Genomic DNA, 16,607 nt, shown 5'->3' on the forward strand with positions numbered 1-16,607 from the left:
CTCAGTCCATCTTCCACTGAAACTTTTATCCATACTTTTATTTTATTTTTTATTTTATTTATTTAGAGATACAGCACTGAAACAGGCCCTTCGGCCCACCGAGTCTGTGCCGATCATCAACCACCCATTTATACTAACCCTACACTAATCCCATATTCCTACCACATCCCCACCTGTCCCTATATTCCCCTACCACCTACCTATACTAGGGGCAATTTATAATGGCCAATTTACCTATCGACCTGCAAGTCTTTTGGTGGTGGGAGGAAACCGGAGTACCCGGCGAAAACCCACGCAGACACAGGGAGAACTTGCAAACTCCACACAGGCCGTACCCAGAATTGAACCCGGGTCGCTGGAGCTGTGATGCTGCGGTGCTAACCACTTTGCCGCCCACCTTTCAGATTCCATATCTTGCTGGCCATACATCATCCTTCAAAAACTCCAACTTAACTAGATATAGCAATCCTGTACCCTTTCATGAGTTAAATGGTATTTGTCTGTACCTTCGGTCAGTGGTCAGTATGTCGGTCAGTTTTGTAACAGTTTCTTTAGAAAGGTAGGTATTGAAAATAAAGAAAGCATAGATCAATGGAAATATTTTACAATTGATGTGTAATTGGTTGAAGAATAGAACCCAGAGGGAAGTGGTATAGGGGTTATCTTCACCCTGGTAGAATGTTATCAGTGGGGCCCCATGACCCCTTGTTTAATATTTTCATAAACGTTCTTGAGCTAGGAGTCACAAATAGTAGCTAAATTTGCAGATGATACAAAGCTAATGAAGGTATTAGACAACAAAGTTGAACAGGATAAATTACAGTAAGATTTGAATATACTTGGGAATTGGGTAGACAGGTGGCAGATGAAATTCAATGCAATGAAAGACAAAGAGCTTCATTTGGGGACTAAAGTTCCAGGAAGCACTATTGCTTAAAAGGAAAGAAAATGATGTGCATAGAGAATTGAAGAGATCTGGGGGTTCTGATTGACAACAAATTGAAGCTATCGCAACAATACTCAGTTGGGGTGAGTAAAATGAGCCAGATAAGCTAAAAGGTCAATATTGAGCCAAAATAGTAAGGTAATTCTGCCACTTTTGAGTTATTGGTCCAAGCACACTAGAATATTGTGTACAGTTTTGGTTGCCACATTGCAGAAAGGATATTGCAGCTATTGAAAGGGTACAGAAGAGAGCCACCAAAATGATTGAGGAGATGGAGGGATGAGATTATGAAAAGCATTAATGTAAATTGGACAGGCTCTAACTGGAAAAGAGAAAGTTGAGCAGTGAAACTATTGTTGCTGTTACAATTCTAAATGGACTATGTAATGTAGACCATGACTAGCTCTTCCATCTTATTCAGCACAGTAGAACCAGAGGACACAGCCTGTGCTTGAAGAGTAAATCTAAACTGTGAAAACAACACTTCAGTGAGCAAGTGGTCAGTCTATGGAACAGGCCCCCTAGGGAGATGCTGGAAGCTGTTATTATTGATTAATTCATATACAAATTAGATCTTTTTCAAAAAAAATTTGGGCTAACTATGAGTTATTTAAGATGTCATGCTCACGTGAAAGTCCAGCGATGAAAATACAGAACCCAACTGAAGAGTTATAAAAATTAACTTTTCCTTTTTAAAAAGTGGACAATGTGCTGCAAATGGCTGCCAAAGGTCAAATGACCTGACCCTGCATATTCAAACCAGCTTATTGTCTGTTAAGGACAAAAGGATACATTCTAAGCTAAGAGGTGTCAATTACACCCATCCTGAACCCATCAAGAGACATTTCTTTGAATTGAATGGGTTCTTCTGAATCAAAGAAGAAGCCACACCCTGGTCTATGTCGGTCACCAGAGGGAGGGGGCTCTGCTTTTCTCAACAGAAACAACATGTGAGATTTTTGACCTTAAAAAGTAGCTCTCTGGCGAGAGAGGGAGAGATCAGAACAAACATCACAAAAGCCTGTCCATTCAAGAGCTGAGAGAGACCCAGCAAAAGCCAAAGAAGGAGCCCTGGTGTGAATTCTACACTTCAACTTGTTGCAGCAGAGAACTGAAAGTGATCATGGTCTCCAAACTAAAGTCTCAACCACCAGAAAAATCTGCAAATAACCCAGACCTGCAACTTTAAAAGAGAAATTAACCTCTGAGAAGGTTCAACAGGTTTTCCGTGAACCCGAACGCCTACCTCACTTCGTACCACTCAGCCTTTGCCTCTCTATCTATTTGTGTGTGTGTGTGTGTGCACGCAAGAGAGAGTGAATGCATATGTGGGTACGGTTGTGACCAATTTGGGAATGAATATTGCTCAGATAATTAATTTTCTGTTTCAAACCTCCAAGAAAACCTGTCACTGTCTTTATTTGACAAATAAAACACAAGGGGTTAAAACACTTACTGCGGTCAGTTGGAAGTGAATAGTGGGAGCCACCCTTACCACCTGGCCGTAACAAATTGGGGGCTCAAATCCAGCATCTGAACCATCATATAAGTGAGAGATTTGAAAATGGGAAGAAAATTGATCTCTTGAATTGTGGAAAAGTAAACAAGCGGGTTTTCTTGTATTCTGTTTTCTATCTACGGTGTTAGAAACAAAAGATATGGCCACATTTAACGCTGAAAAGTTTGTAGAGCAGTGCGTCATATTCCATGATAAGTTAAATGAAGTATTGTAGACTTAAAAAGCTTGGCTGTCTAGGTGGGAATCACTTTCAAACAAAAGGCCAAGTAACCTGAACTGGGGTGAAGAGTCCAGCTAACCATTTTAAACTTACCCTGAGCCCGAAGAAGAGGCAAGCATGGAATCTGAAACTGAAAGGATAGCCCTCCTAGAATTCAGAAATAAAGGAAAGAGATGCAGTAGAGAAGAGAGGAGATGGAAACACAAGTTGAGCACCCTACCAACCACTCAAACCTTATCCCCAATTCGGAGAAAAACTTTGATGTATTAAGACGCTCATGGTTAGTGCCAAAATTTAATGAGGAGGAGGTTGAGTCGTATTTTTATCTCCTTTCAGAAAATAGCTACAAGGCTAAAATGGCCACAAGAATTTTGAACTCTCCTCTTACAAGGCAAGTTTGTGGATAGGGCTTGTGAAGCTTTTTCTCTGTTATCAGAAGAGAGTTCCTCTGACTGAACAAAGTAAAACAGCAATTCTAAATGCATATGAGGTAGTGCCCAAAGCCTATTGACAGAAATTCAGATACACTAGGAAAAAGATCTGCCCAGACTTGCATTGGATTTGAAAGAACTAAACATATGGCTTTTGATCATTGGATATGATCCCTTGAACTCGGACCCTCATGAAAATTTGAGAGAAGTGATGTTGCTTTTTTAAAAAAAAGAATTAAAAAATAGCATCCCAGTTAACCGAAGAACCAATATTGAAGAACAAGAGGTTACAAGGGAAAGAGAAGCAGCACAAACGGCTGACAACTATGAGTTAATACACAGACTCCTAACTCCATAAATTTGGGTCTAGTAACTTACAGGCTAGGGAGAGATAGGAGGGATGTAGATGAAGTAGAAATGGACTCGAGAGAAAAAGAGGAGGGAAGGAAAAACGGGTCAGTCTCCAACTTTTAAAAGAAGAAACCCAGATGATAAGCTAGTATGGTCACGCCTGTGTTTCCAGTGTGGAAAATCTGGGCACGTCAAGGCAGATTGTTGATATTCCAAAAAAACAACAGGGGGTGCTGCAGTCAAACCAGTGTCTGTAGCTATGAAGGTAGTGAGCATGTGCTCCTCTGTAACCCAAGAACAGAATACATACAAAAACTTTTAGCAAAAAGGAAAATTGACTCCTGTTATATCCCAGGGAAAGAGATAACCATCCTTGGATACCGATTGTTTTCAAACACTACTTGCAGCAAAGTTTACAGAAATGCCACCTGAAAGCAGGACAAATACCACAGAATTGATCAAGGAGATAACTGGCAAATGTTTGAAGGCTCCCTTCATTGAAGTTTACCTGCAGAATAACTTGGTCACTGGAATAGTGACGGTCAGGGTCATTCCAAGCTTACCAATACAGGGCGTCACCAATTGCTGGGCAATGACTTGGCTGGAAGCACAGTATTGTATCCGGAGGGACCAGAACAGTCCACACAGACTGGAGAAACTGAGGGGAACAAACAAAATTCCGTACAGCTGCAGATGGCTGAGGAAGTCCCAAAAATCCCACAGTGGGTGGTAGGGCCAATAAAAATTAAAAAGGATAAAGGAAAGTCAGTAGACTTTAAAGAGGCCAAGATGGAGCAGAGGAATTTAAGAGCTGAGATGAAGGCAGCAGGGTTTGAAGGAAAAGCACCAGAGGTATGGTTAGCAGAAACCTTTAAAGATTTAAATAGGGACAGGGAAAGTTCTCAAACAGGCAAGCCAAAAGTGAGGGAGATGCTTCACTGAGCTGAAGTGCCACAGGGGAGTGCAGTGATAGCTGGACAGTCACCTGCGAGCAGTATGTCCCAGAGGACATTGGACAGCCTAGGGAAAATCCCATCCCCGAAGTAAAGGGAAAAGGGAAGGTAAAATGCTCTAAAGTAAACAACACTATGAAAACCACAAAACTAAAAGTGAGGTCAGCGTGCAGCTGAAGAATCAAAGGGTCAGGTTCTAAATTCAAAGCTAACCAAACTCAGCAAAACAAATTCAGAACTTACTAAGGACAAAGTGCAGGAGGAGAATCCAGATGTCTCACGGGCTAAAAAAACAATTTATCACCCTAGAGGTAAGAATTATCTATGTGCCAGACCCTGAAGTATTAAATCCATGTGTTCTGGAAGCAGCAGTTAAGGGGTTAAGGCCTGTACAGGCAATGAAATTTGAGAACAGCCAGGAATAATGCAGTAATGGCAATTTGCATATAACAAGCCTTGAAACCGAAGTCTCTCCAACAGTTCCCAAAGTACTGCAAACAGATACTGAGAAACCCAAAATAAAAACAAGAAATGCTGGAAATACTCAGCAGGTCTGGCAGCATCTGTAGAGAGAGAAGCAGAGTCAATGTTTCAGGTCAGTGACCCTTCATCAGAACTGGCAACGGTTAGAAATGTAATAGGTTTTAAGCAAATAAAGTGGGGGTGGGGAAAGAGATAACAAAAGTGAAGGTGTTGATAGGACAGGGTCATGGAGTAAAGGCAAATGGTATGTTAATGGTGTGTTGAAAGACAAAGCGTTAGTGCAGAGAGGGTGTTAATGGACAGAAAAATGAACAGCCCTGGCCCAAAGCACAAACATGAAAAAAAAAACAGTGGGCAAGCACATGGTAAGGAAAATGAGTGATGAAACAAACTAAAATAAAATAAAAAGAAATAAGAATAAAAACTGAAAACAAAAAGGGGGGGGGGGGTGCCTGTCATGCTGTGAAATGATTGAACTCAATGCTCAGTCCAGCAGGCTGTAGCGTGCCTGATCGGTAAATGAGAGGTTGTTCATCGAGCTTGCGTTGATGTTCACTGGAACACTGCAGCAAGCCCAGGACAGATATATGGACATGAGAGCGGGGTGGAGTGGTTGTTGAAATGGCAAGCAACCGGAAGCTAAGGGTCATGCTTTCGGACTGAGTGGAGGTGTTCCACAAAGCGGTCACCCAATCTGCGTTTGATTAGATTAGATTAGAGATACAGCACTGAAACAGGCCCTTCGGCCCACCGAGTCTGTGCCGACCAGCAACCACCCATTTATATTAATCCTACACTAATTCCATATTCCTACCAAACATCCCCATCTGTCCCTATATTTCCCTACCACCTACCTATACTAGTGACAATTTATAATGGCCAATTTACCTACAAACCTGCAAGTCTTTTGGCTTGTGGGAGGAAACCGGAGCACCCGGAGAAAACCCACGCAGACACAGGGAGAACTTGCAAACTCCACACAGGCAGTGCCCAGAATCGAACCCGGGTCCCTGGAGCTGTGAGGCTGCAGTGCTAATCACTGCGCCACTGTGCCGCCGTTTGGTCTCCCCTTTGTAGAGGAGACCACATTGTGAGCAGCGAATACAGTAATACTAAATTTAAAGAAGTACAAGTAAATTGGTGCTTCACCAGAAAGGAGTGTTGTGGAAGGTTGCATCGTCAGAACAGATGCGTCGAAGACGGAGAAACTGGGAGAATGGAATGGAGTCCTTACAGGAGGCAGGGTGTGAAGAAGTGTAATCGACGTAGCTGTGGGAGTCGGTGAGTTTATAGTGAATATTAGTAGACAGCCTATCCCCAGAGATGAAGACAGAGAAGTCGGGAAGGGAAGTGTCGGAGATGGACCATGTAAAGGTGAGAGAAGGGTGGAAATTGGAAGCAAAATTGAAAAAGTTTTCCAGTTCACGGCAGGAGCAGGAAATGGCACCAATACAGTCATCAGTGTATCGGAAAAGGAGTTGGGGGAGAAGGCCTGAGTAGGACTGGAACAAGGAATCTTCGACATATCCCACAAAAAGACAGACTTATTTAGGACCCACACGGGTGCCCATAGCAACCCCATTTACTTGGAAGTGAGTGGAGTTGAGGGAGAAGTTGTACAATGTGAGAACAAGTTCAGCCAGGCTGAGGAGAGTGGTGGTGGATGGGGACTGGTTGGACCTCTGTTCAAGGAAGAAGCAGAGAGCCCTCAAACCGTCCTGGTGGGGGATGGAGGTGTGGAGAGATTGGACATCCATCGTGAAGAGGTGGTGGTTGGGGCCAGGAAACTGGAAATTGTCAAAATGACGTAGGGCATCAGAAGAGTGACGGATGTAGGTGGGAAGAGACTGGACCAGGGGAGCAAAGATAGAGTCAAGATAGGAAGAAATAATTTCAGTGGGGCAGGAACAGGCTGACTATGCCAGGCCAGTCCTGTTTATGGGTTTTAGGAAGGAGGTAGTAGCGGGCTGTCCGGGGTTGCGGGACTATGAGTTTGGAAGCTGTAGAGGGAAGATGCCCAGAGGAGATGAGGTCAGTGACAGTCCTGTGGACAGTAGCTTGATGTTTGGTGGTGGGGTCATGGTCAAGGGGGAAGGTAGGAAGAAGTGTCTGAGAGTTGGCGCTGAGTGTCTGCAAGGTAAAGGTTGGTATGCCAGACAACAACAGCACCATCCTTAGCAGGTTTGATGACAATGTCGGGGTTAGAGCTGAGTTTTCAATGAAAAGATCAAGAGTGGGTAATCAGCCAGAGGGTGGGGTCCAGGTGGAGTTAGAATGCTGGAGGTGTGTGAATGGGTCTGCTGGTCGGGTGGGGAGGGGAGGACTCCTGGTCCAAGAAGTGAGCCCGGAGGCGACGGAAGAAGAGCTCAATGTCATGTCGAGCGACAAATTCATTGAGGTGGGGCGTAAGGGGATAAAACGGAGTCCTTTGCTGAGTACAGAATGTTCAGCGTCAGAGGGGGGAGGTCAGAGGGTATCGTGAATACACGGCAAGAGGTCAGAAGGGGCGGGGTCAGAGGGAAGTGAAGGGGAAGGAGGATCTGACGGGGCATTAGTCTCCATGAACTGCTGGAGTTTGTGTTCCTTAACGCCTGAAAGGAAGAAAAAAAGTTTTTTGTTAATACATGGATATGACGAAGGGTGAAAAGAAACTGCAGAGTAGAACAGCTTTGAGATAAGGTGAGGCAGTGCTTCTGGAGAGAAATCCAACCATGTTTCGATACCACATAGCTGGAATTTAAAAGTAAGAAACAAATTTTTTAAAATATCACATTTTCTAAGCAGAAGGTTTCCTGGCAATATTTCAATGCCCAAAAGGGAAATTCAACTATAATTGTGCCTCTTCCAAAGAAAGGATGATGTAAAACTCAACCTTGAACAAGAAATGACTGTTACAGACAATGCTAGCTGTAACAGTTGTAAGATTGAGGTGTGGGTGTCAAGTGCGCTGTGGTGTGACCCCTATACCTTCCTACTTTCTTTGTATCTTTCTAAACCAAGAAGGCAAACAACATAAAATGAAATCCAAGGAATTTCCTTTTTTCACTTTTGGGGGAGGTGTCACACTCAGTGAAGTGCAGCGATGAAAATACAGAACCCAAACTGAAGAGTTATAAAATTTGACTTTTCCTTTTAAAAAGTGGCCCTGTATATTCAAACTGTCTTACTGTCTGTTAAGGACAAAAGGATACGTTCCAAGCTAAGAGGTGTCAATTACACCCATCCTGAACCCATCAAGAGACATTTTTGAATTGAATGGGTTCTTCTGAATCAAAGAAGGTGTGAAGTAGCCACATCCTGGTCTATGTGGGTCGCCAGAGGGAGGGGGCTCTGCAACTCCCAACAGAGGCAACATGTGCAAGATTTTTGCCCTTAAAAAGTAGTACTCTGGAGAGAGAGGGAGAGACCAGAACAAACATTACAAAAGTCTGTCTATTCGAGAGCTGTGAGAGACCCAGCAAAAGCCAAAGAAGGAACCCTGGTGTGAATTCTACACTTCAACTTGTTGCAGCAGAGAACTGAGAGTGATCACCGTCTCCAAACTGAAGTCTCAACCGCCAGAAAAATCTGCAAACAACCCATGCCTGCAACTTTAAAAGAGAAATTAACCTCAGAAGATTCAACAGGTTTTCCGTGAACCCCGAACACCTACCTCACTTCAAACTGCTTATTCTTTTCCTGTCTGTCCCTGCATACACGCACGAGTTAATGTGGATGTGGTAGCGACCATTTTGGGAATGAATATTGCTCAATAAATAGTTGATATTTTTTAAACCTACAAGAAAACCTGTCACTGTCTGTTTATTTGACACACAAAACACAAGGGATTAAAATCCTAGTAACAAGAACACTTGCTGCGGTCAGTTGGGAGGTGAACAATGGGAACCACTAACACCCCTTGCCACCTGGCCATAATGACGATGTGTAGTAAGTGCAGCATGTATGGGAGGAACAGATGATTTTGAACATGTTCCCAAAACTCCACTACTGGGGTTTTCCTTCACTGTTGTTGTATGGTGCGACTACCAGGACCGCTAGATGGCGAACTAGTTGAATGTAGTCGTTTTTCTTGTCAGTTTCTATGTTCCTCATCTTGCTGACCAGTACTGGCTTCCTGTCTCCCTAGTGTATTAAATTTAAAGTTTGCACATCTCTACAGGGCCTTGCTCTAATCTCCACAACTTCATTTATCTCCTCCCGCCCCCTTCAGTTCTGTGCCTTTTATTTTGCATATTGCTCTTCAGTATACAATTCTGGCCACCAGACTTCAGGAAGAATGTCGAGGCCTTGGGGAGGGTACTGAGATGGTTTACCAAGATTATACCAGGGATAGGGGAGTTTAATTATATGGAGAGTTTGGAAAAGCTGGGATTGTTCTTCTTTGATCAGCTTAAGGGGAAACCTATTCGTTATTCAGAATTATGAGGGGTTTTGATAGAGCAAGGAGGGAGAAACTGTTTTTGGCAAGTGGATGGTTAACCAGATATCATAGATTTAAAATCATTGGCTAAAGAACTAGAAAGGAAATGTTTTCTCTCTCAGGGTTGTTAAGATCTGGAATGTACTGCCTGAAAAGGTGGTCAAATCAGATTCCACAGGAACTTCAAATACATGTCCAATTGCCTTTTGGAAGAAGACTAATTTGCAGGGTCATGGGGGAAAAAGCAAGGGTGTGGGACTAAATTCAGTAGCTCTTTCAAAGCGCTGTCACAGGCAATATGGGCTCATTAGCATCCTCTGCTGTAATTTTCTATGATTCACCCCACAGTTGGTCAAAGAACCTTTAACCACTTCAGCCCCTTTCTATGGAACTTGCTCCTTAGACCCATTTTGCCTCTTCACCTTTCTCACTTCTCAAATCCCAGGGGGTCGTGAGTCTTTGGAATTCTCTTCCTCAAAAGGCAGTGGAAGCAGAGTCCTTGAATATTTTTAATGCAGAGGTAGATTGATTCTTGATGCGTAAGGGGTGAAAGGTTATTGGGGGTAGATGGAAATGCAGAGTAATCAGTTCAGCCGTGAACTTATTGAATGGCAGAGCAGGCTCGAGGGGCCTACTGCTGTTCCTAATTCGTATGTTCATATGGCACCTCCAACAGTGCTATACTCCCTTAGTACTGCACTGGAGTGTCAGCCTAGATTTTGTACTCAATTCAAAAAGTTATTTAGTTATCTGTGATATTTACTTTCCAGGAGTATTACTCCATTGCCTGTGTCATCAGGTCTGCAAAGCAGATTTTAAATAATTTTATTTATTTTATTTAGAGATACAGCACTGAAACAGGCCCTTCGGCCCACCGAGTCTGTGCCGACCATTAACCTGTTTAGATATGAGTAACATTGCATTGTTTACTGTTTTGGAGGCTTTATTACTTGGGTCAAAAGGTGTCATTTGTTACTTGTGTCTAGTTGTGCCTATTGTGGCTATGGCTATGATTCTTTGGATTAACCATCAATGGCGCACCTTTGCTCTACACAGCAAGAAAAAAGTTATATTGGCAGTAGACTTGCTGGGAACTGACTTTTGAAAATTAGAAGCATTGCCAGTTTTCTTATGCATGTGTGTGATATACTGAATGTTAAATGTAATAAACACATCTAGTATAGGTGGTGACCCCAATTTCAGAGGAATCCAAAGCATTTTGGGTGTATGAGCAATATAATGAGGTCTATACTTGTAACTCGTCAAGAATAGCAAATAAATCATGGTTCACCTTGCACTCTTGAGTTCAAGGTTGGTACTGGCATCCTCAAAAGTAGGTTTTTGATAAGTGCGGATGCTTGTCGGTGTAAGATTTCAAGGTTTGTGAGCTATATCTCCAAGCGATTTCCCCTTCTTTCCACTTAGACTTTCTTTTTCCATTAGGTATATCCATATTGTTTACACATGCAGTCTGCAGTATTCACGATTTTCCAGTTCCCAGTTTTTGCTTTGCTTTACTGTTGGGGGCAGCAGGTGTGGAATAGGCATTTCCCTATAGTGAAGTGCCTATCTTGCATTCACTGTCACTTAATTTCTAGTATGAAATTGACTCTTTAAGTCTAATGTTCAGCTCTTAGTAAACTGAAGAGTTGTGGTTCCATCGTCAAAGTTACAAGTTATGTTGAGACAATTTGATGTACTGCTTTTGACAGAGAGGATGGGCATTAAAACTGGATGTGGCCGTTTTTCGCAATAATTCGTTATGCCGTGATTAACACTGAACATTTGTGAGAAAATTCTTTGCTGTTCAAATTTTTGTGTCAATTTCTAATAGTCTTTAACAAATTGCTATGCCAGTTGTACAGATGATCAAATTAGTCTGGTTACTGTAGTAATATTAGTACAATTCATTTGCTTCAACAGAGAGATCAGAATTTATTGTAAAGAAAGGCTGCCTTGTCCTGACGTAGACTAAATGCAACTGCTTCAAGTCATTTGTGGATATGAAGTGGTTGGGAGAAACAAGGAATATGTTTGTAAATGGCGGCAGCAGGAAAAATGCAGGAAGGTTGTCCAGTGAACATTATCAGAGTCATACCAAGCCTCAGCACTCTGGAAGGGGAATTTCAAGGGCCAACACAAGAGTCTCACTTGGAAAACGTAGCACCCGTAAGTGACTTTTTTATGTGATTGGTTTAGGAATTTAACAAAACCAAAGCAATCAGCCACCATAATATGGGTTTATAATTTGTTCACTACATTTCAAAAGTAAGAATTGGAGATGAAAGACTTCAAAAAGTTCTTGAAAGATGTGATTAAGCCACTTGACTATATAATTTGTAGTTTCCCTTCTAATATACAAAGTGGTTTTTACAGACATGACTTGCGACACAATTGCAATCTTTGGTTTTATTCTGGTACCGTGCTTGCTTAATACTATTTTGAGCTGGAAAGCATAATTTTTATGAAAGAAGTGAATTAATTCTTTTGCTGTCCAGTCTATATAATAGTTGATCTGTGTGGGTGTAAAATTTGCACTCATTGAGATTCTACTAGTCCTTTTGATGACGTTATATTGTTTGATAAATCCATGTCAGCAATTTAATATGTAAAAGATTGCTGAAAATAGGTGGGATTGTAGTAAGTATTGACATTGAGTGTATGTGATTGATTCTTAGTTTTCCTTGACTTTGTTTAATAGAATATTGCCTCAGCAGGAACATTTTTACTCCGATTTGTAAATGTTATTCATTGAAAGCTGATTCAAGGAATGGAATTGATGATAGAAAGATACAAATTTTACAAGAAAGGCTTGATGAACACTATAAATGCAACAAAGAAATCTATGTACAGCAGTACTTGCTGAATAAAGATTTTTGTTGCAGCATAAACATGCTTTAATGATACACTGAATGGAATAATTCACACCTAGCGTCCTTGAGATTATTTTAAATGACTACATTTCAAAAATACTTCATTTAGCTGTAAAGCACTTTGGAATATTCTGAGGTCATGAAAAGTGCTCTAAAATGCAAGTTCTTTTTCTAAATGCCAATTAAGGCACAACCAACGTAATGTGGTTTCTTTTTAGGCATGATGGGTTTTGAGGGTCATGGCTCTCGATATATACCATCCACTGGAATGACAGCCAAAGAGCTGTGTGAAAATGATGATCTAGCAACAAGCTTAGTCCTTGATCCCTATCTGGGGTTCCAGACACACAAAATGAACACCAGGTATGTCAGGCAAGTATCATCCGCTCCAGTTTTCAAATCTAAATAGATTGCTGATGCATTAGCGGGAAATTGTAATCTATTTGTGGATACGAAACAAAAATTATTTTTTTTTCTCCCATTTTTCTCCTGTTGTAGGTTGCTCACCACCTCACATCCTCCTCCAACCAGGAGGGTGGGATGGTTTGGGCCGCGGACCTCTCGATGACCGCCATCAATAACGCTCCGTGTTTGGCAGGCAGGTGTGACTGAAATGGGGTGAGCCTGACGATGTCAGTTCCTCCTACCTCCCCCGAGATGGAACGCCTCGCTTCTGCGCGACGCTCTTGCAGCCTAGCCAAGAACTGACCAAACTGACCCGATTTGAGGTAGGGGGATTCAAGTAGCAGGCAGTCCTGGGACTCGAACCCGCGACCTCCTAGTTGGGAGGCGAGTGCTGTATGGGGCTGTGTGACTTAAAATGTTCCGTATGTAGGTTCAGTCCTCACTACTTCCAAACTCCAAGTCATTTTCCCCCCCTCTTTGTTATTTTAAAAGCTGAGCTTTTTTTAAAAAAGATATAACAGTTTAAAGGTACCTGTTAAAGTACCTGTCCCACAGTTTTATTTTTTTTTTGTTCTGGTAATAACAGTTTTCCCGATCTATGTTTCAATTGTTGTAAATGATGGGTAGCAAAAAAGCAGATTTGACTATTTTCTTACCAGTGCTTTTAAAAAAGAAATGTTCCAATAAAACATTATTGAGGTCTTTCTTATATCAAACATTCTACACCAAACATGCCAGCCAAAATTGAAACAATTGAAAATGTACAAGTCCATACGATTGGGGAAAAAAGGACATTGAGCGCAAAGGAATAACCACAAGACGAAATAAGTGGTTAATATTGCACAAATGGATTTTTTTTTAAACTTGGTGAAGAAAATATTAAAATCAAATCATTTATGTGCGTGATCATTTGATGCTAGAAATGGGACACATTAGAATGAAGTGTCCCACGACGATGAAGGTTCGCTGGTGATAATTTACGAAAAGAATACCTGGGGTCATCAGATAAGTAAAGCAGAAATGGTAAGTCAAAGCTGTTATTTCAGTGTACATCTTGACAGTAGATGCATTGTGGTGGTTTCCTATGTGGTGAGTTCTTAATCTTCAAAGTTCTAAGTATACAAGACAAACAACTGAGGGTGAGTCTTTGTTAACTATTCTTGAGTACCTCATTGCAACTCATCTGTTGAGATGGATGTAGGAAAGCTGATGGTAACTGCAATTGGAGCCAGTTGACATGGATGCCTGGCTGGATATTTTGCTTCTCTTCATGCAATGCCACCCAATTCATTTGCTTCACTGAGTGTTCAACAGAGAGGTCTGTTTATTCAAAAAAAACTGTTCTATAACTGTGCATCAAAGATAGTTTTATTTTTATTTTTCCCAGAAAATAGAAAGCATTTCAAATGAGACTACTGCACACATGTATGAAGGTGGCATTCTCATGCTGCCAATGAATAATTCTTTCTTCGGTCTGCATAGAATCCAACTTTTGTTGGCTAACCACCTTGGACAGAAAAGTTGCTCGAGATTATTATTAGTGTTTTGAAAGGAGGGGTAACAGTTGTCTAAATTAATTGGATTACCAATATAAAATAACCTGTGCTCCTGTGTCTACCTCTGTAGGGATTATGAATATTACCTGCTATGGTAGACCTTATGAAATGTTTTGTCCATGGTTGGTTTTCAATGACTCTACAATTTTAAGTAGATTTGGGGTGGGGGGAGTAAATTTTACTTAATATAACTCCCTGGATCTGTCAGTTGATAAGGGAAATGTTTAGCTGAGCTATGCAGACTAAAAGGCCCCAGTTTCAATTGTTGTATGCTGATTAGATTATTTAACTGGTGTCAGGTTTGATTGACTTGGTGCCCCCACATAGGGAAGAGAATTAGCCAGAGTTCGTTCTTATGATAAACACAAAATTGCCTGTGAATACTTGTTGTCGAGACTTTCATGTCAAGAATGGCCACAGTACTGAAGGCACCTACTGCTGGTAGTACTGCATCCCATCACCAGTTAGTACCTTTAGGAAAGGGGAGGGGGGAAAAGAAACTTAACAAAAAAATGACCAAACTGTAAATAGCCCAGGTATTTAGCTGCTTGCTTAATTAAGCAACTTTAGTTAAATTGTGTTTGTTGTCCTCCTCATAGCTTGTCTCTCCAAAACTACAGTCAGGATCGAATGTTGCAGTATATTTCAAATAGTTCCGCATGAGTACAAGATATTGACAAGGGGCACTGCATCAGCCAATGTTTCAGTTTTTGCCTCAACTCTCTACATTTAACATCTTGAGTCACTTCTCAGCTTCCACTTGATCATGTTGTAATCAGTCTTTGCTGCCCTAGACCTTGCTTGATTTGGAGTGCACTTATATTTTTTGAGGTTAATATGTAGGTGCGTTCTGAGGGAACCAGGTCTTCAGGATCCTTTTGTATTCCTGCTTTCTCGTTGCACTGTAGCCTTCCACACTGGTGTTTTATAGTAAGGGTTTTCAGAGGCAGAGCTTCTATGGACTATACAGTAGGTGTCTCAGATCATACACCTGTTTCTATCATGTTTTTACTGAAGGCATCCCACCTCACTGATCGGCAGTATGGCAACAGTGTAGGAGTCTGGAATACAAGAGGCTGGAAGTTGTGTTGCAGTTATATTAAAACTCTGGTTAGACTCCATTCAGAGTACTGCATTCTGTTCTAGGCACCACAATTCAAGAAGGATATATTTGGCTTGGAGGGAATGCAGCATAGATTCATCAGAATGATACCAGTGCGAAAAGGGTTAAGTTATGATGGGTTGCATAGGCTTGTGTTCATTTACATATAGATTAAGGTGTGATCCAATTGAGGTCACTGAAAATGAGGTGCAACTTTCCATTTTTCCTAAAAATAAGTGTGACTTTAGCTATCCCTGACCCACGTACCCTCTAATTTTCTTTAAGTGCACAGGCCCTTTAAATTTTTAGTGTGGCTGTGCTAGCACACTTACTTAAAGGAGCCATCTTGTGCGCAGCATGCATGGGAATGTTTGGGTTGACACTGCACAGTTTAGAGGGAGCATTGCATCTGACCCTCTTTTTTTAATTCTTAAATTGTGAAGTTTTGCATTCACTGGTACGAAGGCCAGGATAGGATGAATAGACTTGATAAAGTCTTTGTGGCACATAAGATCTTAAAGAAACAACTTTTTATTTAAACTTTTTAGCTTAATCTCCTGATAATTTTTGTTTAAAAAATTTTTAGTTTTTGGTAGGAAGAACTTGGAGAGACACTAAGATAAATGGTACAACTCTAAAAGGGTGCTACTGGGTGTATATGTACATAATTCATTGAAGGCAGCAGGACAGTTTGAGGAGCGGTTAATAAAGCAAACAGTATCCTAGGCTTTATTAATAGGGGCATAGCGTACAAGAGCAAGGAGGTTATGTTGAACTTGTATAAGAGACTAGTTCTGCCTCAGCTGGAGTATTGCATCCAGTTCTGGGCACTGCACTTTAGGAAAGATGTGAAAGCATTGGAGAGAGTGCAGAAAAGATTAATGAGAATGGTTCCCAGGATGGGGAACTTCAGTTATGAAGATAGATTGGAGAAGTTGGGCTTGTTTTCCTTGGAGAAGAGAAGGATGAGAGGAGATTTGATGGAGGTATTCAAAATCATGAGGGGTCTGGACAGAGTAGATAGAGAGAAACTGTTCCCACTTGTGAAAGGATCAAGGATGCAAGGGATAGATTTAAAGTAATTGGCATAAGTGACATGAGGAAAAACTTTTCCACCCAGAGAGTGGTTAAGGTCTGTAATGCACTGCCTGAAAGTGTAGTGGAGACAGGTTCAATCAAGGCATTCAAAAGGGAATTAGATGGTTGTCTGAAAAGGAAGCATGTGCAGAGTTATGGGGAGAAGGCAGGGAAATAGCAGTAGGTGAATTGCTCATTCGAAGAGCTGGTGCAGACATGATTGGCCAAATGGACTTCTGCGTTGTAACTATTCTGTGACGATAGACTTAAG

At 41.5% G+C, this 16,607-nt stretch overlaps 1 protein-coding gene across 4 annotated transcripts in view; it reads left to right on the top strand.

Annotated features, from left to right (window-relative positions):
* The window catches only part of kmt5b (lysine methyltransferase 5B), a 66,031-nt gene that overhangs the window by 13,498 nt on the left and 35,926 nt on the right, over positions 1-16,607 (top strand). For 3 of the 4 annotated variants that reach the window (XM_068046396.1, XM_068046395.1, XM_068046397.1), the window contains exons 2-3: positions 11,247-11,492; positions 12,415-12,568. In XM_068046396.1, coding sequence (XP_067902497.1) covers positions 11,327-11,492; positions 12,415-12,568 — 320 coding nt within the window. In that variant the 5' untranslated portion in view covers positions 11,247-11,326. The remainder of the gene's footprint in view (positions 1-11,246; positions 11,493-12,414; positions 12,569-16,607) is intronic. The other variant, XM_068046398.1, reaches the window with a different exon arrangement.

The sequence above is a fragment of the Heterodontus francisci genome, chromosome 14, assembly GCF_036365525.1.
Source record: "Heterodontus francisci isolate sHetFra1 chromosome 14, sHetFra1.hap1, whole genome shotgun sequence".
Taxonomy (NCBI): domain Eukaryota; kingdom Metazoa; phylum Chordata; class Chondrichthyes; order Heterodontiformes; family Heterodontidae; genus Heterodontus; species Heterodontus francisci.